The sequence below is a fragment of the Pararge aegeria genome, chromosome 19 (assembly GCF_905163445.1).
Source record: "Pararge aegeria chromosome 19, ilParAegt1.1, whole genome shotgun sequence".
In the NCBI taxonomy this organism is placed as follows: Eukaryota; Metazoa; Arthropoda; class Insecta; order Lepidoptera; family Nymphalidae; genus Pararge; species Pararge aegeria.
In genome coordinates, this window is record NC_053198.1 from 16,326,914 (window position 1) to 16,352,966 (window position 26,053).

Consider the following 26,053-nt stretch of genomic DNA (forward strand, 5'->3'; position numbering starts at 1 on the left):
CCCTGTCATAAACACAGATCATAACTCACGGCACAGAATAGTGTATTTCACGGTTCCCTTGTACAGGAGCTCGGAAGGCCTTTTTTACCGAATATTTTAAGGTGAAGATTTGTAACATTAACAGACGTGGCAAACATAACCTAAGCAATGTTTGTTATATATTTTCATATTATTTATATATAAATCTTGTCGCATTTAACGTTGTTTGGTAATATTATTTGTTTATTTTAGTAAATCATAGTAACAAAAATACAGATAAATATAAACGATGACCATCGTAATTTATAATGTCGTTTACTAAGAATAACTTGAGATAAAGCTGATGAAAATTCACTCTAAATATTTTGTCTGTCTTGTACAGTAGCATATACACTGTTCGAGACACGTGGTAGTTGGTGACAAAGATGAGCTAGCATTAGGTTCCTTAGTGCTTGTGGTACATAAATAACGGAAACTCGCATTTCGCAGTCAGTGATAAAGCGACGACGGTACGCAATGCCGATCATACTACGGTATATTCTGACACTGTTAAAGGTTCTTAATTTACCCGGTGAGTGAGAAATATTGTAATAAATATTTTAGTATATGAGAAGTGGTTTTTAAAGACCATGCCATGAAATACTCAACCGACTGAATGTAGATTAGCAACAAATTTTCCGGAAATTTATAATTATAATGACCTTCAAACGACCATGGTAAATTTTATACTAGTCTATTATATTTAAACCATAAACACTATCTTTGCAGGGTAAGATTTCCTTACCTTAATGAGATAAATTTAATTTTTCAGCTCAAACTGTGAGTGATATTTATTTTTAATGAAATAAGTATATAAACGGTTGAACATCGTTGACGAACATAATCCTTATAGAGTCCAAAATTTTAGTGACGCCATTTAATATATAGCGTAAAAATTGATTTATATATTTCATAATACATTTCATAGAGCTTGTAGGTATGTAATCAAGAGTGTCTTGTACTTGACTGACTTAACTTAGGAAGTTTTGAGTTTGAGTTTTATGCGAGATGTCAGTATACTAAATAGCATCTCGCTGTATATTTATATAATATCACGCGCGTCGATGTCTCTCAGAGGCACGCGGTACGTAGGCATACAAGCGCTCGGCCGGTTTTCGACCATTTACTTTGGTCATTTGGTGGTTACTTATAAAGGTGTCGCGCGGATTTCTGTCAGTGACAGTGAGACGTTCGCGTACACAATGACGTTTTATTCGCATATATTAGTGCCGGTGTTCGCGATCTTCGTGATACACGGTGAGTGAGCTATGCTTTACGAAAAATACGAGAGAATAAAAATAAGCTAGTTTACAAAAAAAAGAATTGTGTAAGTTCTTATTGTTTATAAAATTATGCGGGAACAGAATTAAGCAGTTTTACTAAAAAAAATGTGTGAATAAACTATTGTTTACAAAAATAGGAGCGGGAAAAGATGTTTACAGAAACGTTGAGTAGCCATCTTTTATGAAAAATAAAAGAGAGGAAATAAATGTTTAAGAAAAATCGTTGTATCCAATAGGTAACATACCGATTGTAATGTTTAATGATACAATTACTAATATCCGAAATTAAATTATACTTTACATTCTAAGAAATAGAATTATAGTTATAAATGAGCAAAAACGATAAAGAACAGCTCATGCTCAATAAAATGAGATATTTTCAGTATTATTTTAAAGTTAATTGTTGTTATTAGATGTGTAATTCAAAATGGTTTTTATCGTAAAATTGGTGTCCTACAAACTCTATGTATGATGGTATTTTTTTATGCACCTACTAATCTATATTTATAAAACAAAGTCGTGTTAGTTACACCATTTATAACTTGAGAACGGATGGACCGATTTCCATTATTATTGATTTGTTTGATTCCTGTTAGTCCGGAATAGGATAATAAGTATTAAAACACAACTGACAGCGCACGTCATGTTGTCTATACCTAATCGTAAAACTGTTGATGACTATACATTAATAGTGAGTTTTACGTATTGTACTTTATAAAAATATCGAGATGTAAAATATATTAAGGCGTAATGAAATTCGCGGGGACAGCTAGTAATGATATAAAGTACTTATGATATGTTCCCTGAAAAAAAATAAGAACGTTATTAAGATTTGATGGAGATATGTAGTTCATCGCCATAGAAATTAAAAAAATAATAATAAATAAATATACTACGTTAATACACATATCGCTATCTGGATAATAAAATGACTGATGAATATTTTTTATTAATAATATACATTAATACTTATTATATACAGATAAACACACAGACTCTGAAAAATATCCATGTTCATCACACAAACATGCTCCAGTTGTGGGAATCGAACCCACGCCTTAGACTCGGAAAGCAGGGTCGCTGCCCACTGAGCCAATCGGCCGTCACGATATTTGGATTTAACACAAAAACTCTCCAATCGCGCAAGAAGTATCCCCCACCATATCCAGGTTTATACTTCGTTATTAAAAGAGAAGATTGAATAAGCTGCGGTTACTAAAAGACGAAACCTATATCGTGCGTGTGTATTTGTGTGTATGTAGAGCTGTGCGTGTATGCTTAGATGTGTGAGATTATGTGTTATTAAAATTCATTTATTTCAAGAACTAATATAAGCACTTTTGAATCGTCGAGTCTGTCTGTCTGTAGTGACTCTACCACCGGTTCGGAAGGCAGATTCTACAGACAAGAAGCCGGCAAGAAACTCAACAGTTGCTCTTTTCCAACTTAGTGTGTGTGTGTTTGACGATTAAGCAAAAATGATTGCTTACAGTATAGTTCCCATATTCCTTAAATACAAAAATAAAATAATAAATATACTACGACAATACACACATCGCTATCTAGGCCCAAAGTAAGCGTAGCTTGTGTTATGGGTACTGAGATAACTGATGAATATTTTTTATGAATTATATACATAAATACTTATAATTTATAGATAAACACCCAGACACTGAAAAACATTCATGTTCATCACACAAATATTGCCCAGTTGTGGGAATCGACTCAGAAAGCAGGGTCGCTGCCCACTGCGCCAATCGGCCGTCAAAAATTAAAAAAAAATACACTAATAGTTTAGTTTATCGATATAAATGTAGCCTTCATGAGAGATAAATGCGTTTATGAAAAATAATTAGAAACAAAAGACATCTTTACACCATTTGATCCATATAATTAATAAAATCAGTCATCTTAATCTTCAAGATCAAAGATTATATTTTTTCGTACTCAGGGTTATCTTTGATTGTTTTTTACTAACTATATTTTTTTATTTTAATATTTTGGATTGGATTTATTGATAGTTATTAATTTTGGGCCTTTATTAGCAAGCCTTAAGCTAATTCCGACCTTGGAAGAGAAATTCAATTCAAATTCAAAATTCAAATCCAAAATTCATTTATTTCAAGTAGGCCTAGTTTATAAGCACTTTTGAAACGTCAAGTCTGTCTGTTGCACTCCATTCTAAATGTGGTGTTCCTATTCTGTATAAGGTTGGGTAATAATTTATAGTATATCCAGCCAACTTCGCCGGCTTGCCTCTCTTTTAAGCAAGCAAGCTTAGTATAGCATGCGAAGGTTTCTTTGGTTTTGCAAGAGTTATGACAATATTATAGTAATATTAAAGTAGTTTATGACAATATTCCATAAGTCGCTGTGATAGGCCTTTCATCATCTTGATCATTTTCAACCCATTACCGATCAACTACAGGGCACGGGTCCCCTCCCAGTGCGAGAAGAATTTTAAGCCACGCTGGCCGAGTGCGGATTTGTTAACCTCAGACGCTTTTAAGTACATTCTGAAGAGTTCCGAGACATGATGGTTACCTCACGTGTTTTCCTACAGCGTTAAAGGAAGTAATATCTAATTGATTTGATTATAAATGCACATAGAGGTTCGTGACGGGAATGGAACTCACTGCCATGAAAGTTAGACTGAAGTTCTAACTACTAGGCCGTATCCTATTTAAATCCATAGCATTTCAGTAAATGCATAAGTGTAAATTCAAAACGGTATTTATTGTCACCATAACCGTTTTTAAGAACGTGCTAAGAAGTGTAGAAGCACGCGTTACTTTGCGTATACAAAAAAATACATTCAAATTAGTACTAAGTTACGATTATAGACAGACATACAAAGCGTCCATACTAACAAAACACTCAACTTTTTACACGCTTTTTATTAGCTTAACTTGTATGTATGTTTGTATGTTTGTAACCGACTTCTTTGAGCTCGATTTTGTCCCACTTTGAACGGTCAGATTTCATTCAAACTTTGTAGACATATCGAGGACCGATGACAATACACTAATCTGAGAAGATTATTTCAATTTTAAATATAAATAATAAGATTTTTCACTAATTACTACAGCGCCATCTAGACCCAAATGTAAAAAACCTATGGCGTTACCAACAGATGGCGTTCGCGTACCTAACAAATTCCACAGAAAACATTAAGCTACTAGATGGTAGAGGGCGTGAGCTGTTACTTTTTAATGGCCTGTTTAAAATTGCCTGTAGAAAATAAATAATAGTTTAAAAAAAACTAAAAAACACGCTTTTTATAGAAAACCGAACTAAAAAATCGAAAATAAATTTAAATGAATAGTGTTATAAATATCAATAAATATAAATTAATAATAGTGTGAATAAAAATATATATTTTATTTAAAAAAAAGCGTGGGGTGCTTTTTAAGATATTATCAATATAATAATCACTCTACTCATATCTGTCAATAAAATATTTATAACTATGGACACCATGCACCCCACGCTTTTATTGGAAGATGAATAAGCTTTAAATTAATCGCTAATAGGAGTAAAAGTAGGTATTGAGTTATAAGGAAAGTTTCATAAATCATATTTAAAAAAAATCCTGATACTATTGACACACGGCAAAAGTGAAACTTCTGAAAAGTAGCTTACGAGAGATTGAGATGAATGTAGAGTATCAGGCGTATTAGGATAAATGTAGGATTTATTATTATTCATATATATTAGAGTATAAAGGACTACATCATCGATAAAAAAGGTCGGGTGTGAATTATTGCTCTAACCAGGTTTCTCTTCTAATAATTTTAGAGAGAGAATGTGAGATGGTGATAACAAAAAAACACCCGGCTAAGATTGTTGTGGGCTTCTTCTTAGACCAGAACGCGTATGGAACCTTCGTAGCTTTAGTTTCAAGTTTACGAATATGATTATCGCCATCATCTCACTACCTTACACTTCCCATGTAATGTACGCATCATACGAGTAAGTGTCAAATATGGGCCTACTTGAATAAAGATAGTTTTTACTTTAACTTCAACAAGCTTAGAAATTATTTAGTATTTTAATGTAAAATTAGGAAACAAAATGTGCAATGTCTCATTCTCTCCATTACAGTTATGTGTTTATTTCTATATAGTGACGCAACTTCGTTACACCGAGTTTAAAATCACTACGATTCTAAAGAAGTTCCAAATTAAAACCTCACAAAACCCACTGATGCCTTGTACAGACCCCTTAAAGTAGGCACTAAGCTGACCTAACTAGGTGGGTGGGTATTATTATTTAAATGCAGTGCTACAGCCACAATAAAAAGAGCCGACATCACGGGCAACAGGTCTGGGCGCAGGCAGGTAACATCGGATCACTAATGGATAAAGCGAGAGCACGGTTGCTCTGCGAAATGCAGTGGGATGCAAACTAGTCATTATATTTGCCCGCTTGCGCAAGCTGAAGGGTGTTGTTTTATAATTCAAAAAAGAAAATCTTACACACAGCCACATAGAAGGTATGCATAAAGAATGCAGATTATATAGAATGAAAAAAAAAACTACAATATGAGTTATAAATACTTGAGAGTAGGCTTTTTATAACTCTTACAATGCCTATCCTTAAGTTTTTTATAACTCGTACCGGAGATTCTCTTCGTTTTATATCATCTGCATACCCAGTGCATACTCTATGCCCGCCACTGCTCATAAGGTGTGGAGACCTTATCATCATACTCCACCTATAGCCGGCCCAATACTGCACATGGGTTTCTGCTCGGAATGAAAAGGGATTAGGCCGTAGTCCACGGCGCTGGCGAAATTCAGAATGGTGGACTTCACAAGCCTTTGAGTACGTTATGGAGAACTGTCAGGAGGCCGCAGGCTTGGTGGAGGTGGACAGACGACATCAGGCTAGTCGCTGGGAGCCGCTTGAGGCAGGGCACGTTTGGAAACCTCGTAGTTTTAAGTTGACGAGTTTAGTTATCGCCATAAACTCACTTCTGTCATATTTTACACGTAATGTACGCAAAAGTGCCATCTATGTGCCTATTTGAATAAAGTACTATTTGACTTTGACTTTGACAAGCGGACCGTGTATTGTAGAACTCCCTACAAAATATCTATGTCCAGCAGTGGATTTAAATTGGTTGAATAGATGATTATGATGAAGCCACAGGTTGACTTATTACTGCTTAATAAAAAAAAATGGTTGAGGATGATGAATAACAAATGACACTACTACATATTATAGTAATTAAATAGTTTGTGAACATAAACAACAGTAAATATTATGATAAGCCGTAACTAATTTGCTTACTTCATAGCTAATTGGTGGGTACAGGAGAATAGATAATAAATTAAACGAGGTATGTTCCGGGTTACATCGGATTCGCGGACGCAGCTACCGTGTTTTATAAAGACGCGGAGGTTACCCTTTGCGGATGGCTGATTATTATCTTTCATTGCACAAGTCAACACGTATTTTAGAATCTGGGTTCTAAATGTCTGGTTCTTGGGAACGTAAGAATTGTAATATGATCCTAATTGATAAAATTGAGGGACTACAAAATTTTTTAAATGTTGATTATCAATATAATGATTGACGTGATTTTTTTGTCTACATTTTATTCCATGACGGTTCGATCCTCGACTAATTTATTAAATACAGGCAATTTTTTTTTTTTTTTAATTTTCTCCGGTTTTATCTGCTGGGAGGTTTCGGCGGTGGTTAGTTACCAACCTAGAAAATAAGATGCCGCAAACTAATATACATATGAGTTTCGGTAAGATCCTGCGTGGAAACTAGTTTAGTATAACTGCTTTACCTCTAACAGGGGTTTTTATTTTTACAAAAAACAAATCAATATAAAAATATCTTAATCTATGGCGGGATTTTTTTGAACCGCGTCTTTTTGCTAAAATGTGTCGGTTGCAATTAACTTGACACCTAAATTTTTTTATGCACTTAAAAGCGTGATGAGCGTTGTGGATTTTTGGCCTAAGGTTCCGGGTTCAATCCCAAATGCCAGGATTTTGGATTTAACCCGGGAATTCAATTTCTCTGTTCTAGTCTTGTGGGAGGCTTTGGCCATGGCAAGTTACCATCCAACTGACAAAGACGTGCCGCCAAGCGATTTATTGTCCAGGCAAGATGTAGCGTAGAAACCGTTTGAGTATTTGTTCAATATGTCTATCTCCGACAGTTTGATCGATGAGGACGATGGTACAGTACCATAACAGATGGTATCCGTGACGATATTTCCTCCTCAAATTAAAAAAAAACCTCTGACAGCTTAGCCCGTCTTACACTGAATCAGCACTTACCAGCAGGTGAGATCGCAATCAAGGCCTACTACTACTTACAGCGAAATTAAAATAAATACAAAAAAATTGAGTAGGTATAGGCATAGCGATAAAAATAATAGCAAAACTCATTTGCGGAATAAACACCCGTAATGCCGCGGTGCCTTTACTTGATTAGCAGTTTTATGGCATGCACTTAAACGATTATTATTAATTGATCCAACACTAATAATTATTAGCATAGTACCCCGCGACACGCGTGTTATCAGCGGAGCCAATTTTAGCTGCTATCTAGTTATCTAACCCAGCATGTTGTTTACGCTCCGCATTTAGCACGGTGCAAGTTGCAACCGATTGCACCGAGGGCTGGTTCACATTCCGCGCTCACTTTATTTCATCACTAGCTGTTGACCGCGTCCATCGCCCGCGTTTATTGCAGTTTGTAGCCTACGAGTATGTAATTCCTCTTCCTACCAACTAGGTAGACGTGAAGGAAGGGCAATCAAAGACACTATCGCATTTAAAATATCAGTAAGAACGTTAACCAATTACCGGCCCACTTTAGGCCAGTCTACGTTTAAAATACATTGGCGGAACTTGGGTTGTATGACTATGATATTAGTAGTTATACATAGTACAACCAGATTCTACAAACAAATCGGGGGGCCATAAAATAGGGGGTTCACCATAGAAGCAAGCGTTTTAGTTTAATTGTTTAAAACGCTAACGTTACTAAGAAAAGTTAGAGGCGCCTGGCGGAGAACTTGGACAGCATGGCGGACTACCCCTGTGATGAGACCAGTACCCTGTTATGGGGCGTTCATGGATAATAATGATGATGTGACAAGTCAGATGATATCAAAGGTATTTTAGCGATCTCTCCAGGCTTTGTGCAAAATTAACTAACGTAACTAAAGGCCTTATTAAAGAACGCGAAATAACTTCGAAAAAGTTACGCGGTGTTTTTTCACACTGACATTTAAAAGATGCTGTCATTTGAAGTGCTACAAAACTTTGCATAACTGTAGTAGTGTAGAGCTTTTTGTGATCGAGCTGGTACCACTACCACTTGCTCAGGTGGGTCATTTGCTTGGTCCGTCAATTATTACTATAAAAAAAACTGTTCCAACGTTACGCCACTTTTATTAATAAGGCCCAATGTGATTTATTGTCCATAATTGCATCCAAACTGCATTATGCAAGCTTGCAGTTCCGTCTGTATACCCCTTACTTTCAAGTTGTAACATTTAATCAATGTAGGTACCTACAGTGATAATAATTATAGAAATGGAAGATTTCAATAGAATATAACATTAGTACTACTTTGTTAGACGTCCTTGACTCTTTACTACAGCCATTTCAAGTGGACGTTAGGACAAGTAACAATAAACGAATGTATAAACTCATCAATCTAGAAATTATAGCGAGCTTTCGCCCTTGTGTCACCCCTTGTGTCACTGACCCTTTTTTTAATTAAAAGTTTTCAAATACCTAGCGGTCTTTATTATAGGGGAGGCCTTTATGAGAACGCAAGACAATCTTAAAACGAATGTCAATGAAATTACATAAAATTTGAATATAATTCTTTTATTTTCTTGTAACATTAGGATAGGCTAAATATCATATTGAGCATTTATAACATTCTACATTTAGTATATAATATTGTGGCTTTTAGTATTAATATTATTTTCAAGATACTTCTTGGTCTGTTTTAACAATAAGAAAACAGATTTTGATACCTAATACATAAATAGGGTTTTCTCTCATGTGAAAATTCCTTTTTGATTTGACAGGTACATACGTTTTATTAAAAAAAAAAAAAAGTATAAGTAAGTAAAGATTTACACTCTCGCAGTCGTATCGTACTGAAGAATTCTAACGTAGGAAGCAAAACGAACCTAGTTATAGTCGTTTTAAAGTTTTATCTAACAGCGGGTTATTTTCGAAATACAAATCACCGGTTACGAATTATCGAAAAACAATTGACATTAGGTGTATTCTTCTTTGACTTTGACTTTGACTCTGACTTTAAAACTCCGAAAAGGTTCAACCTCCTACCTCACTCAGTCTTAGAGCGGAACTTCACTTGGCGTAGCAAATTTCCGTTATTGCTATATGCTATCGGTACACACCTACATTGGAAATTGTTAAATCGGAGCAACTAAATGAATAAAAGTAATAATCGATGTCGTATTTTAGGGCTATATGCAGACATAACAGACTACCTTTATAACAGTTTATATGAACTGTGGTGCATCAATAGTTCGAGAGGTGGTGGTCATTTGGGACGATATAGTGGAGAGGAAGATACAATTGATTAAGAATACTAAATTTTCTACTGAAACAGATAATGCCTTGCGGCGTGAACACTTTATCTTTGCACTAATATTATAAAGGTGAAGAAAACTTTGTTTGCTATTATATGTTTGTGGTATATTTGTACGCGCTTATCTCTGTAATTTGCAGTTCGATTTGAAGAAGCGTCAGATTTTTTTTAAGGAGGTTTTTGGTGACTTATTGGTACACTATAGGAACAGAGTAGTTACCATGAATGGCAATAAAATCTGGAAAACGCAAAAAAGTTTGAACGCACTAATCTCACGAAAAGACACTACGAGTTCTATTTAAAATATTTATTTTGCCTTATATTGAGTATGTAGCTAAATATTATTTCTTACTATTTCAAAGCTGGGCCCGGCTTGTATTTATATGCACAGCTAGTGCCGTGCAGTGGCAGCAGATCACAAAACAGTTGTCACCTCCACTCCTCTTGCCCTGGGTGTCGTACGAGGTGACCAAGGGAATTTAGCAGAGAATGGGCACTAACGTCCTCTGTGCTACTTTTACCATCGAGGCGACCACCACCCAGCATGGTGAAAATGGGCAAATCCTTATTGGGAGAGGCCTTCTACCAGCAGTAGATTGTTATTGGCTTTAGATGAAACTGACAATAGGATCACGCTGCAAAAGTTGTGCCGAACTGCACTGATACGCGGTTATTTAATCCTGAAATTAGGTTTTTATTACAATCAGTGAGTAGGATATACATATAATGTTATTATCCATATCTTCTTATTTCATCATTTTATCTATATTTTGGTAGTATGGTGTAACGGTTAAGTGATTCGGTAATTCCGGCTACCAGCTCTTATACTAGAGAAAAGTAAACAATATATTCATCGGCGCGTGTAGCTTATCAGTAGGTACACAAACAACCATAACATCATAAGAGGTAGGTATATAGCTCTGATCGTATTTTTTGCCCGCGGCTATGATATATATTGACTCTGAGATGATTATAGTTTTAATTTAAAACATATTAAGGTCGAGAACTCAAGTTTTACTGGCTACTACTACTATAAATTATTCCTGCGACATCGAATATGCGACAGGTAATGTTATTTTCTGCGGAACAATTACATTTTCTATGGTTAAAAATAGCCTTTGTCAGTTTCTTTATTGTCTTACTAGCTGTTGCCCGCGACTTCGTCTGCGTTTGTTTTTGTTTTTCGAAAGACATGTGGCATTCAATTTAGGTGTAATTCTACTGAAATTTTTAAGTTGTGTATTCTTATATAAAAAGTAAGAAAGTAATTATTTAAATCGGTTATCATTTGACGGAGTTATAGTGTAAAATCATCAAACAGTTTCATCCCCTCTCCCAAAAGAACTGAGCTTTATTTCGGGATAAAAAGCATCCTATATTACTTCTAATACCTTCAGAAATATGTGTACAAAGTTTAATGCTGATCTGTTCAGTAGTTTTTGCGTGAAAGCGTAACAAACAACCTTAGATTCACATTTATAATATTAGTAGGGATGTATAGTGCTTTTATTTACCTTGCAATGTCCGTATGTTGTTTCTTTGGGTCAATATTTTGCAACTGGATTTGAAAACTGGCATGCCCAATTGAAGAACTATCTGGCGCAGCGGTGAGCGCTGTGGTTTTCAGTGGGGGGGCCCGGATTCGAACCCCAGCAGTGACAATTTGGGAATTTATAATTTCCGAATTGATTTTGGTTTGGTCTTGGGGGAAGACTTTGGCCGTTGTCAACACATGCCGTCAAGCGATTGAGCATTCTTGTACGATGTGGCATAGACACCGATTAGGGTTAAGGGTTTAATATATCTGACCGCTAACAGGTTAATCCGTTTCCATCTTAGAATACATCATCTGCACCAGCAGGGCTAGCACAGGCAGAAGACAAAAATTATATCCCCCGATTATATCCCTCAGCAAGGAATATAATTAACGTGTCCACGTGCTAAAGCACGGGAACATGGAATAGGAGAAGTTTTCTCCCGTTTATTATTACACATATATTGGAGTTTACTCCTTAAGAATCGATTTCCATATATAAGGCGCCCGGTATGAGAAAAATGTGAGGAGTAAAATCTACTGATGAATGACCTCGTTACGTTTTCGCTTTGCGACGTTGCATGCCCGGCAACTGTGATGCGCAAACATGCAACGTCTCTTTCGTCCAATTAACTTATTTTTCCTATTTAAGTTACCAAGGAAACCGAATATTATCTAGGTAAAGAAACAAACACATAAATGTATGGGACAGAGTGAGATAGAAAACATTATACATTTTTTTTTCCTATTCTGGAAACTAAATAATAAACATTACATTTATCCTAATAGTTCTGATACTCTACATCCACCTCAATCTCCTGTAGGCTACTTTTAAGAAGTTACACTTCCGCCGTGTGTGAGTAAATTACACAGGATTTTTAGTTTACCCTTTCACATGGTATTAATCTTTATTCAGCCAAATAAACTCTTTTTTTGTATGTTTCGACAATCACATTTCGTCAGTCGTGCGTAGGAGCTGACAGACACTTTTTTTATTATTTGGATATTATTTCCACTTGTGCGCCAGTGCTCTGAGAGTTCATACATTTTTAACCTTTCCCCGGGGAGATAATTGTCTCCTGACCATGCTAGCCGTGCAGGTGAGATAGCAGTCGAGAGCTAACTTGTAGTGGAATGAAGTCATTTTGATGGAAGATGAAAGCGATCAAGTGTGGGCATACCTTGTTGGCGACCGCATGTGCTTATAAAGCGCGGCCGGTCAAAGTGTCACAAGTGCGTACCGCGGCTGAACCCGGAATTATCTCTAATGACATACCTACCATACCTACATAATACAATTTAGCCGTTCACTCCACGCGCGGCCCACTGCACCTAAACTAGATGCTGCCGCACCAGTCTAGACAGTGTAGCGCTGCTCATAATTTACCGGTACACGATATGCACGTGCGTTGCATGGCTAACTACGACCCGTAGCAACGCTACGCCGCGCTACGTGAGGGGCACTAGACAAAAACAGTTTACAAAAATATATAGCATTGCTTAAAGCAGAATAGTTTTAATATTGTTTTAGAAGTGAAACTTCTTCAGGATCGTTGTGATTTTTCGATGAAACGAAAATATAAGTCCATTGAGACACAAACACATAAATGTACCTCTATAGGATTCAGCCGGCGAGAGAATGAGATAGAACACATTAGACGTTCCCGGACTCCCGGATGTGTTTATAATGCATGTGTTTGCGCCTGTGTTTAGAAAGTTTTAGTATAAGCGTGTTGATTGTTTTGGTTCAACTGTTGAGAGTCCTGTATTGTTCGCAGCGCAAGGCGCCCCGCGGGCTCTGCAGGAGGGGCCATGCGAGGTACGCGTGAGGCTGACGGCCGGCTGGGCGTGCGGCGTCAGAGGCCTGGCGGATAACCGCACCGCGTTCGCAAGCTTCCTCGGCGTGCCGTACGCCGCTCAGCCCGTCGGCCAGCGGCGGTTCAGCGTAAGTACCACCTCTTATCATTCGCACACACAGGAATAAAAGTTATTGGCCAAGGGTGTGATATGGGTACGGACCAGTTCTCAATGAAAGCTCCATAAGTTGTGCGAGATAAAAGAAATGTTACTTCTTTTGAGGATGCTCGGTATCGAAGCAAGTCGTGCATAGAGAATGTTGAGGTACCTAATCTCCGAGCTATCTACATGATGATAGTCGTCGTCGATGATAGTCGAACGTCATCTTCGTAGACGATATCAAGCGAGTCGCAGGGAGCCGCTGGACTTATGCGGCACGAGAACCAAGTATGTGGAACTCCTTACAAAAGACCCATGTACAGCATTGGACGTCATGACGATAGTGACGAAGCCTAGTCTAGATAAATGAGGTTAATGTTCACTCCATCACCAGGAGCTGGAGCCCGTGCAGCCGTGGGCCGACGATTACGACGCGTCGGTGGAGGGGCCGCGGTGCCCGCAGCACGACGTGTTCTACGGCCCACTTCTGGGCGCGGCCGCCATGAGCGAGGCCTGCATCCACGCAAACATTCACGTCCCCATCACCGCGCTACCTGGCTATAACACGCTAAGGTAAAGATGGCCCCTTTTATAACGAGACCCTCAAACAGGAGCAGGGTCATCGCAAAACTAGACTGACTGCTCGGGTGTCGCTGCCGCTGATTATACCGTAATTAATCGGTCGCCGGAGACACTTTTGTTACTTATATGGGAGCACTAAGTAATTTAGAAACCATTTTTATATGCATGCTGTACAATATTCTTATAATTAATAATTAAAGGGCCTTGTTATTGCACTTAGCAACGATTTTCACAAGGCTTATGGCTTATGACTATCAAGTAGATTTAAGTTATTCTAGAGTTTATATTACACAGATAGCTGTTGATATGTAATGAAAGCAAGTGAATTTATAAAACTGCCCGCAACAGTTGAGATTGGCAGTTCGAAAATGGAACCCTTTAATTAATATCTGAGACAGTCGGCCCAACGTGCTCAAAGGTCAAATACAGACTTTACTGAATAGAATCTTGTACTTTACAGAAGTGGGTCCGTTGATCAGAACCTTTTCCAGAAATGTTAAAATGAATGTTCAAAGATAGTGTAACATTCCAGACTCATGTTCTTTCGCGTGAAGCTGAATCTCGATTGGTGAATTAAACTTTAATAGCTATCTTTGATTTCAAGTCTCATGGTGCCAGTGTCAAACCAGAGCTGTTGAAATAAAGGCTGCGATTTCCAGTGAGCTTACAATGATAATAACATTTTGAATCAATGGCAGTATCGAAAACACTGTATGACATCATGACATGACAACTAGATACATCAGTGCTCACAAATTTGGAAAAATCAGATCACATACGATAACATTTAACTCTAGTTTGAAATTATTATACTTATATTATGTTAAACACACTTATAGTAGTGTGAACTTTCACACCAATTATAAAAAATGATAAAAAAAATTAGCATGAACCAAATAAATTTTCACATGTATAAAACGATAAGATTAACCTTGTAGGTAGTGGTAATAAATTAGTAAGAAACTTAAATAAACCTAAAAACGTACCAATCTACCATCATCACATCAATCATTTACCGGCCTACTACATGGCAAGGGTCTCCTCCCCCAATGAGAAGGGCTTAGGCTGTAGCCCACCACGCTGGCTCATTGGTGGATTTCACACGTCTTTTGAGACAACTCTCAGGCATGCAGGTTTCCTTACGATGATTTCCTTCACCGTTGAAGCAAGTGATATTTTAATTATTTAAAATGCACAGAAAAGTCAGAGGTGCGTGCTGGGATTTGAACTCTGCCCCCGGAAAATAAAGCCAAAGTACTAACCAATGAGCTATCACCGCTTCTAGTATAAGTATCTATTTCGGCTGTTTAATTCAACGATATTCCTTTCAATTATGGATGAAATCTTTTATTATTTGAAAGTGCCTCAAGAGACTCTCGACTCCCTCTCTCGAAGTTAAGCTCCGAGGAGAGGATCCCTTAGAAATCAATTAAAATGTTATAACCTTGTTTGTAAGTCGCATATTACGATTGTTAAAGTAACTAAAATTCGTATTACTAAAAACATAGTAGGTACCAGAGATAACCGTATGTCAAATGTTGAACTTCAAATTGAGATGGAGACAAAATTTAAGCTGTCATTTGTGCCAGGGTAGCCTGTTTTCATAATTGTGGGGAGGAGGGACGAAGTGTTACGTGGATTCTACATTCCTAGTGCATTCACTCTTAAATCCTGAAATTCATTGAAAACAGTTAGTATAGGTTAATAGCCCTCGTAGCTTTAGTTTAAAGGTGTGAACGTATCATAAGTGACCGATAAGTGCTTACTGAAATAAGGTTTTTTATTCATTCGATTCAATTTCCATCAGGTCAGCCAGACACCTCCAGCCTCCTTACGAGACTGGCTTTGCCGACAAGGAAGTAAAGGAGCAACGCTATCTGCCGATCCTGGTGTTCATCCACGGGGGTGGTTTCGCCTTCGGCTCCGGCAGCACGGGGCTACACGGACCGGAGTACCTGATGCACAGAGACGTGATCGTCATTACGTTCAACTACAGGTACATATTTTTTTCTAGAATTTTCTGGGGTCTTAGAGTTTTCCAATGGCAGGCAATTGGCGGTGTCAGCCCTCGTGCCTTACCAGTCCCGCTTCACCTACAAGCCGTGGCATTATTCGTTTAAACCCGTGTGGTGAGTCTGTGCTTTAAAACCGTCTCGTCTCTCCTATGAGAGAGGAGGCCTGTACCCCGCATTAGGGCATAAATAGGCTACGGATGATGATGACATTGTCTATTGGGAGGCTTCGACTGTAACTAGTTATCGACATCACCGTACTCATCATCATCATCACGACTTCACACTTTTGTAGGGAGTTCCAAAATCCACGGTCCTGGGCCGCTTGTTTCCAGCGGCTCCCAGCGACTCGTTTGATGTCGTCAGTCCGACTCTTTGGGGGCCGACCAACGCTGCGTTTACTTGTGCGGTGTCGCCATTCCAGCACCTTGGAACCATTTTGGGTCCATCGGTTTTCCGAGCTATGTGCCCCGCCCATTTCCACTTGAGCTAAGCCATTTGCTGAGCTATGTCGGTAACTCTGTTTCTTCTACGGACGTAAAACGTACTGCTAAGCGATAAAGGCGGACGGATTCGCGCCAATAAATACATTGGCAATCACATAACGTATGACGGCGCGTGCCATGAATTATTGAAGTCGTCTTTTAGTAAAACACGTTTAATGCGCGACTTCTATTTATATTAGTTGTTCCCTCGGTTTTACCTATGTAAACTATGTTCTAAGGTCGTAGCGTGATATTTAACCCATTTAATCTACAACAAGACCCGTGAACGAAGAATTGAAGCCGTGATAAAACTGTTTTAATCCACTTGAAGCAAAGCACTTGCACTTTAAAGACTTTATTGATTCCCGTCTGAATGATTTTTTTAGTCAAGCGATCAATAAACTATCTATGAGATGACAAAAGTGCATAAATAGCAATGGTACGTTGATTAAATAAATATATTAGGTATATTCAAAAAAAATAACTAACTTATGTACCTCCTTTACAAAACGCCGATTTCATAAGTACCTGATATTTTGTCTCACAAAGACTATAATATTATTATGAACTAGCTGACCCGCGCAAATTCGTCTGCATCAAATATAATTACATTTTTTTTAGCATTTCTATACCCGTCGTAACGTCTAAACGATAGGTCCATTTTGAATAATTTAAAGAGGAATTTGCAGGTACATAATCAATTTTAAAAATAAAACTATTTATTTGGATAAAGATTTGATAGGAACGTCACCATCTTAAGATTGTACCCGTGTTTTGATTGACAAATTATAACAAAAAGTGGTTATTGTGCCTCAACAGTCAGACATTTAGCCTCCCGGATTTTTTTTTAAAGTAATAATGATTACTTTAAACATGTCCATCGATCCATACCTCCATACTCACACACTTTCGCATTTTATTTCTTTATTTATTTACTTGCGTCTAGCTGTTATCCGTGAACATTTATGTCCTTTATCTACGACGATATTTATCAGATCTTCATTAAAATGACACAACACATGCTTGATAGTATACAGTTTCAAATAAGAAAAGAATTATTAAAATCGATTCAAATTTAACGGTATGAAGTAAAATTGATAAAAAATTTCATCCCATTTCCCGGGAGAAGTTTATTGTTTATCGGAATAAAAAGTAGCCTATATGTTGACCCGGAATATCAGCTACCACTATACCCAAATTTTATTTTAATCCGTTCAGTAGACGGACAAAAATTAAATAAAAATCTGTTTTGGACTCAGTATCGATTATAAAGCATCTCCCGGTTAAAATTTTCTAAATAAATTAAATGTACAGAAAAATCTTCCAGTAACAGTTTTATTGTAAGTATAGATATATTGCGAAGCTACTTTATGTATTTGTTAAAACTTTTCACGATCCGCCCTTAGTGTAGTGGTAATATTTTTAGTTGTAGTTTACGAGCATTGTTTACAACTGATAAGGCGATAATAGAATTACGTTATATCGGTCAAGAGCAAGTGATATTTGTAAACATTCGAAAAACTAACGCCACGTGCACGTCAAGGCTTCCCATTCAACGTGCGTCGCTCTGTTATCAAACTATTATGAGGATGATTATACTGTGTAGCTTTCCAACCAGCTATTTAAAGCCTATGTACGTGCTATCCAGCACCCCATAGAAGACAAAAATTATATCTACTTACTAAGCATAAAAGGATCGTTTAGATTATGGTATACTAACTGTTGCCCGCGACATCGTCTGCGTTTGATTTTGTTTTTTGATGTGGCAATCAATTTAGTTGTAGTTCTAAAAACTTTAAAGTATTCAGTATCGCTAAGCCTTAAATGAGGGGTTTGCTGCTGTCCGCTGAGGAGTTCTGTCCTCTATCTCCAACTACATTCATCAGATCAACACAAAGTTTGGGCAAAATTAAACACATATTATAACCTCTATAGTACAAAAATAATTATTAAATCGATTATAATTTGTCTATGTGTTTATGGTGTAAAATAGTCAAACACTTTCATCCCCTCACCCAAAGGAACCGAGCTTAATGTCGGGATAAAAAGTCTCCTATATTACTTCTTACGCTTTCAAGAATATGTGTACAAAGTTTCATGAGAATCGGTTTAGTTTTTGCTTGAAAGCGTAACAAACATACTTACATTCACATTTATAATATTAGGAGGATAAGAAGTAGGGATCAGTAGGGATAGCAGGGATAGGGATAGTAGGGATTGGGTTAGGGAAGTAGGTATAGTAAGTAAGCAATTTATGCTCGTCACAATAAAGGAGATGATGGTGAAGTGCCGGGCGAACTCCCTAGCCCCGGCTTCCGGTAAAGCAATATTTTTTTAAAGTTTTACAGATTTACAAAAGCGAATCTTTTTCGTCAAAATTTTTGTAACACTATAAAAAATAATTCAGCCCAGAACTAAATCAATGCCATCTCTTAAAATGCTCACGAACTTCAGTAGAACTACAGATTAGTTTCGAGATAACCTTCTCAGAAAGACTATTAACGAGTGTATGACCCAACGGGAGAGGGATCTTTGGTTGAAAGCACAGCTATCAAGCCATGAAATGAATCGATGATATCTTTTCAGTACTGTCCATAAGCAGTGACATAATTAAGCCCATAAAAAATTTCATATTGATCGGTTTAGTATTCAAAGCGTGAAAAGTATGTCATGAATTTTGATAAAACCACACTGATGTACATATTAGGTCGGTGTAAAACAATGACGCTTATTCTACGCTACACTATATTTTGAAGGATTTATTGCTTATTTAAAATATCCATGAAATAAAGTGCACGTGCGTTTAATATACCCCTAATAGGTTCCCCGCTACTTCGTCCTTAACTTCTGCTAAGTTTCCCTTACGATCTTTCATTTGCTAATCTACCTGCTCGACAGAGCTATTTTATTCCACATGGCGTTGTTGCGGACATTTTTTCTCGTTCCTTTCCTGCATAAAAAGGTTACCAAATGCGATAAAGATTTTTAAAATGGTAGTTTTTTAGTTTTATTTTGTGCAATAAATGATATAAAGCTCACGTGTTTTACTTTGAGTCGAGTGGTAATCGAGTCGATATGGTGTGTGAAGGCCGTTATACACACAGAAAGTTTGCTAATTAAAAAACCTGTTTAAATCAGAATATAAACTTTAAGCGAGTTAACATAAGGTTCGCCTTACTTTTTAGGTTCTACGTGAAAATTATGAGGCTTTCAATATGTACACGTGCCGCGATTTGCTGCGCGTTTTTGACGGGAACTTCCTTAATTTTTTTACCCCACGACGGAATGGTTATTTATAGTAGCAGTCTATTTTTACGTGTGTTTGATTGTGGGTACGTTCATTTACTATCACATAATTACTCATTTATCATTATTATCCGTTTCATCAATAGTAACAGTTCACTGCTGGAATTAAGGTCTCTCCCAGTGGGAGGGTTTGCCCATAATCAATATACTGGGTAGACGGGTTTATGATCGCTGTGGGTGGTAGTAGTAGCACGGAGGAGGACGCTGGGGCCGGCAGGTTGATTACGTATCTCGCCACAGGCTTGCGACAGGCGTAAATCTTGCAATCACTGCTGTCAAACGTCACTTTTGTTTATTTATTCTATGGAAAAGTGCTTATGTAATTGTCCTCGAGCACAACACCAGCTCGGAGGAAGATCTTCCTATTGTTACGGTTGTTCGTATCACTATAGGTCCCGGACGTATATTTCAAGCAACGTTAAAATAGTGTTGTTCAGGGTCTACTGCACAACTTTCTTCACGTGCGGCCTGTATGCCAAATATTCTCAAAAATCATAAAACGCACTCCGCATTCAATATAGCAAATAGCAATGCGTTCAGGGTGCTAATAGGACTGCCACGCGTGAGGGATGTTCGCGACTGCGCATATTGACTGTTTTTATGCGCAAAAAGTGGTTCCTAGTGCCGCATATACCGCCAGCTTTAATCCGATCACTACAAATATCCGTGTTTGTGTAGTTATCGGAATTGAAGTTACGAAAGAGCCTGGGAATTAGGCCTATTTGTAATAAAGGATTTTCCCAAACTGCCTATAAAAAACCGGTCGAATTAGAACCGGCATCGGCAGTTTAAGCAATGTGAACGGCCCTACAAATTACAATCTACATACAAGATTGCGAACGTGAATTTGATAAGAATTTTTGACTCGAACTTCCGCATGTCCGTAGTTTATTATTTCTTACTTTTTGAAGTTATACTTCTTTTTGCGCGTTAGGGACAAATGATGAGAGTAAATTTTTACGATGCGTACACTGTCACGAAAAACCGACACCCTGAAGTCAACAATTTTGTTTTTTAATAAAAGGTTTGACACTGTATACTTTGAATTGTCAAAGTCTGCAGGCTCATTTTGGTCATTTTATTGAAATAAAAATCTCAAATTTAAATGATGAAACTTGGTTTTCCGATAGTGAGATAACTGATAATGCGTCTTTCAAAATCTTTCAATGTATTAAATACCTTTTTCTATCGTTAGAGTAGTTTTTTCTACAAACGCAGAATAAGGCGAGAGATAAAAATTTAAAAACTTTTTTATCCTTTTACGCCAAAGCAGTTTAACTATCGCGTGTACATAAGTACACCTGTGAACAATCTGTACAAAAATAAATAAAATCAAAGCATAAATTCATGTAGAAAATGTATTTTATTTGAAATTGGATTATTTCTCTATTTTGAAAGTAAACTTTACACTATCCCTACTAATATTATAAATGTCAATGTAAGTTTGTTTGTTACGCTTTCACGCAAAACTACTTAACCGATCCTCATGAAACTTTGTACACATATTCTTGTAAGTGTTAGAAGTAATATAGGATACTTTTTATCCCGACATTAAGCTCGTTTCCTCTGGGAGAGGGGATGAAAGTGTTTGACGATTTCACACCATAACTCCCAACAAATTATAAACGATTCAAATATTTATTTTTTACTATAGAGGTTATAATATGTGTTTAATTTCGTGTAGATCTGATGAATGTGGTTGGAGATAGAGGACAGAACCCTTCAGCGGACAGTAGCAAACCCCTCATTTAAGGCTTATCGATACTGAATACTTTATTTTTTTAGGACTACAACTAAATTGAATAGCACATCAAAAACAAAATCAAACGCAGACGATGTCGCGGCCAACAGCTAGTAAATTAATAAAAAGATGGTTTGATCAGAGGACAATGACACCTATGCTCGAAGTTTCCTGAGATTTAAATCCATGTATTTGAAGATTTCTTTAGTTCATCACGTGTCTCGTTATTTTGAAGTCATCAATCAATAGCCGGCCTCTCCCAACGGGAAGGTTCATCCATAAACACCAAGCTCGGCAGACAAATTGGATTACAGTAGATTGTAGTAGTAAGTAGCACAGAGGTTGTCTTGTACGGTATCCGCGGGAAGAAACCACTCTAGTTTGATCTGGCCTTACCACACTCAGTGGCGTGCACTTGATACATGTACAAAAGCACTGCCTACCCTAAAATTGATATATAACTCGTATAAGACGAGAATTTTAGCCGTTTTATGCAATTTTCCTGCTGTATGCATACCCTGGTGAGAAACCCAGTGCACGCCACTGGTAACACTGCTTATTTGTAGAGTACAGGTGAGATCACCATCACACATACTTACACAGTGAAGATAGGCATAGGGTTTAAAATTATCACGCTACTCCAGTGCGCGATGGGGAGTTAATTTAACGAAATTTACTAGTAAGCGAATATGATAATCAGATATTAGTGATATTAAGCAGAAGAAGGCCTGGCCGGAGAAGAATATCATCAGGCTCAAAAACCTACGACAATGATTTGGAAAGGGCACCAAATCATTATTTCGAGCAGCTTTGTCCAAAGTAGAGATAGCTCTAATGATTGCCAACCTTCGTTAGGAAACGGCACCCTAAGTAGAAGAACTGATATTAAACGGGGTCGGTCGCTACTAAGAATGGCATAGTGGGTCAAAATTCAAAATATTCTTTATTCATGTAGGCCTATAGCAGGCACTTATGAGGCGTTCATACATATATGTTTACATAATTGTGTAATGGTGATAACTTCGTTTGACAACTTAAAGCCTTAAGCTATGAGAGTTCCAAATGCGCCTTGGTCTAAGAAGGGGCCACAGCTATCTTAGCTAGGTAGTTTTTTTTTTTTCACACCCAAGCTTTTTTATCGTTTAAGTAATCGTTAATATTATAATAGGATTTGTCTATAAGCTTTACAGACATTTACAAACTTTCAATACTTACCAAGCATATAAATTTAAACTCTGAAACAAGGTGATAGACGTAGTGTGAATGCGCCCTTACGGGTTAATTTCCGATAAAAGGAAGGTAGCTCTTCCTTTATTCTAATCTAATCCCATCGGACATTTGTCTATGATACAATATAAAAGATACATTTTACTACATTGTTTACAAAACGCATATTAAAATTTCAGACTAAACGTCTTCGGTTTCCTCTCGCTCAATTCCTCGAGCATTCCGGGCAACAATGGCTTGCGAGATGTGGTGACACTGCTGAAGTGGGTGCAAGACAACGCTATGAACTTCGGCGGAGATCCCAATGACGTCACTCTGGCTGGACAAAGCGCGGGAGCTAGTATGGCTCATCTACTTTCCATGTCTACCGCTGCTGAAGGCCTATTTCAAAGGTGAGAAATCTGTTATTAAAATTCATAATACCCATTAAAACCCAAGCTATTTATTATATTGTCTAGCTTTTGCCCGCGAATTAATCCGCAATTGTTTAGGTTTTTAAAGAATCCCGTAGAAACAGTTGATTTAATCAGGCTTAAAATAATACAATGTTCAGTAAGCAAGCTATGTTTCTAGGTGCTTCTGTGCAGTTTAAAACAAAATAACTTTTTGTACCATCTGAAAACTGTAATCCTGTGCATTTTTGGGACACAAAGTCAACTATGTTCATATCCTATCTTTGTGCCAATTGTGTTAATAGAAAATAGAAAATATTTATTAGAAAACTCAATACAATAAATCGTATAAAGTTACTCTCATCATTTTCTCCAACGCGCCGATAAATTAACGAATTTTTGTTTTATAAACTGTGCCCTTAGTTCAAAATGAAGTAAGTCACGTGTATGATTAATCAGTAAGCGCATTCCGATAAGAGACCGTGAAAGCCATTAACAATTTAAAGACCAAAACAAATCTGTAGTCAGATTCCTATTCAATTATGTTTTTTATTATTTCAGAGCCATTCTGATGAGTGGCACTGGCATAACCAGCTTCTTTACCACATCACCGGTGTATGCAGACGTCGTAGCTAACTTGTTCCTGTCCCACCTCGGCCTGAACGCGTCGGACCCAGAAAACGTCCACCAAAAGCTTGTCAAACTACCTCTGCGGGACATCATGGGAGCTAACAAGCTCGTGCAGGATACTTTCGGTCTCATAGCCTTCCTACCAGTGGTTGAATCGCCGTTCCCGAAGTTCACCACAATATTGGATACCGACCCAGAAATTCTATTGTCTAAAGGTCGCGGAAAACACATACCTCTGATTATAGGATCAACAGATAAAGAATGCGAAACCTTTAGGGCAAATTTTGAAAAATTCGACATATTACACAGAATTAAGGAGAATCCTACATTAATTTTGTCACCTGATATCGTATTCAAAGTTCCCCCTAAGATTGCGCTAGAAATGGCAAAAAGGACAGTTAAGCGTTACTTCGATGGCGAGCCAACGATGGACAAATACTTAAAAAGCTGTACCGACACATTTTACGTATACCCGGCAATTAAATTGGCGGAAAAAAGAGCTCTACTAGATGGTGCTCCAGTTTTCCTGTACCAATTCACGTATACGGCGGACTTCAGTCCGATAAAAGAATCTAAAGGGCTAAAGTTTAAGGGCTCGGGACACGTGGAAGATATGACTTTTATATTTAGAACCAACTCTTTGGAGAGCAGAAAAGGGTTTTCTCCTCCCACGCACGAAGATCAACACATGTCGGACTGGATGACGAAATTTATCAAAAACTTCATGAATTGCGAGTGAGTTCCATTTTTTTCAAATTTTAAGAAGTGGGCTACTTCGTTTACTTTTTGGAGATATACCTCTGTTGGCTCATTATTAAAATAAGCTCAGAAGGAATTTGTCCTCATAAAACACAGGCCAAATCAAATATGCCAACCGAACATATACGACTTAATTATATCCCCAACGCGGTGTACCTCGAAAGTTTCAAAACTAAATAACTTCATAATTGTGATCTAGATTTTTTTTTTTTTAAATTTTGTAATTGTATGTTATAGTTACACAAGTCTAAGATGTGCCTTTTTATCGATTAACACGGAGATGTAACAGTTAATGCATTTAAAGTTTAGTAATTAAAACGTTCGTTTAATTTCAGCGACCCCGCGTGCGATCAGTACCCGATGACAAAGTGGCAACCCGTGGACAAAGACTCTCTGCCAATCAATTACCAGGAGATCCAGATGCCCATGTTATTCCGACGCGCCGAAATCCCGAAGGAGCAACAGGAGATGATGCAGTTCTTCGACAGCTTGCAAAACCAGACTAGTTGAATTAAGGACTAAAGTATTTGTGAAATACTTCACGTCATTAAAAGAAATCTAAGAAAATTATACTTCAAGTTCGACGTTTCGGCAAAGTGCATTGGGTGCTGCCCTGTCTGAGGTCTTTCGAAACACAGGCAACTACATCAATAACCATCATACTATCTTCACAAATGCGTATTTGTTGGTCAGTCATTTTTACACGCAGCAACGGATCAACGAATCGACGGGACATTTGTGTAAGCAATACGAAATAGATCTAAATTATTCGTCGTTGAATGTCACTAGACTTATAGTAGCCTACATAGAACTGAGAAATGTATTTGTATGACTATACTTCAAATACTTTAGTTACGCGAACTTTAACTCTTTAGGTTTTTATTCGAAGACAAGTAAGCACCCACTTGGGTACTAAAATGCAAGTAGGCTAACCTGGGATAGGTATCGTAATGGCCAGGTTCCGTTCAAGGAACCGAGCGAGTCTTAGTACATACATTTTCATAGCGGGGACTTCCTGACTGTGACGTAGTATGATTCGGTCGATAAACAACTTCCGATGTAACGATCTTTGACCGGCTTCATAATATTGGTACGCTCTTAGAAACCCCTGCACTTCGAGTATGTTTCCAATCGACAATTATCCACCAGTATCAACTCTGACTCCAACTCGGATGGGCAGCGTTCGGGAAACTTCGTGCCATCTTTTCGTCAAAAATCCCTCAGTGCCTGAAGACGAAAGTCTTCGAACAGTGTGTGTTGCCAGTGATGACCTATGGCTCTGAAACATGGTCGTTAACTATGGGCCTCATAAGAAGGCTTAGAGTCACTCAGCGGGCGATGGAGAGAGCTATGCTCGGAGTATCTCTACGCGATCGAATCAGAAATGTGGAGATTCGTAGAAGAACCAAAGTTACCGACATAGCTCAACGAGTCGCGAAGCTTAAGTGGCAATGGGCCGGGCACATAGTTCGGAGAAAGGATGGACGTTGGGGTCCCAAGGTGCTGGAATGGCAGCCCCGT

At 37.7% G+C, this 26,053-nt stretch overlaps 2 protein-coding genes across 2 annotated transcripts in view; one reads left to right on the top strand and one right to left on the bottom strand.

The window, feature by feature from the left end:
• The window catches only part of LOC120631881 (serine/threonine-protein kinase D1), a 98,857-nt gene that overhangs the window by 40,640 nt on the left and 32,164 nt on the right, over positions 1-26,053 (bottom strand). The gene's annotated exons all lie outside the window — the stretch shown is intronic.
• On the top strand, positions 1,209-25,752 carry LOC120631880 (juvenile hormone esterase-like). Its single transcript, XM_039901543.1, has 7 exons — positions 1,209-1,275; positions 13,221-13,387; positions 13,793-13,971; positions 15,788-15,976; positions 22,931-23,143; positions 23,705-24,508; positions 24,868-25,752. The coding sequence occupies exons 1-7, from the start codon at positions 1,221-1,223 to the stop codon at positions 25,040-25,042; spliced, it is 1,782 nt and encodes a 593-aa protein (XP_039757477.1). The 5' UTR covers positions 1,209-1,220; the 3' UTR covers positions 25,043-25,752.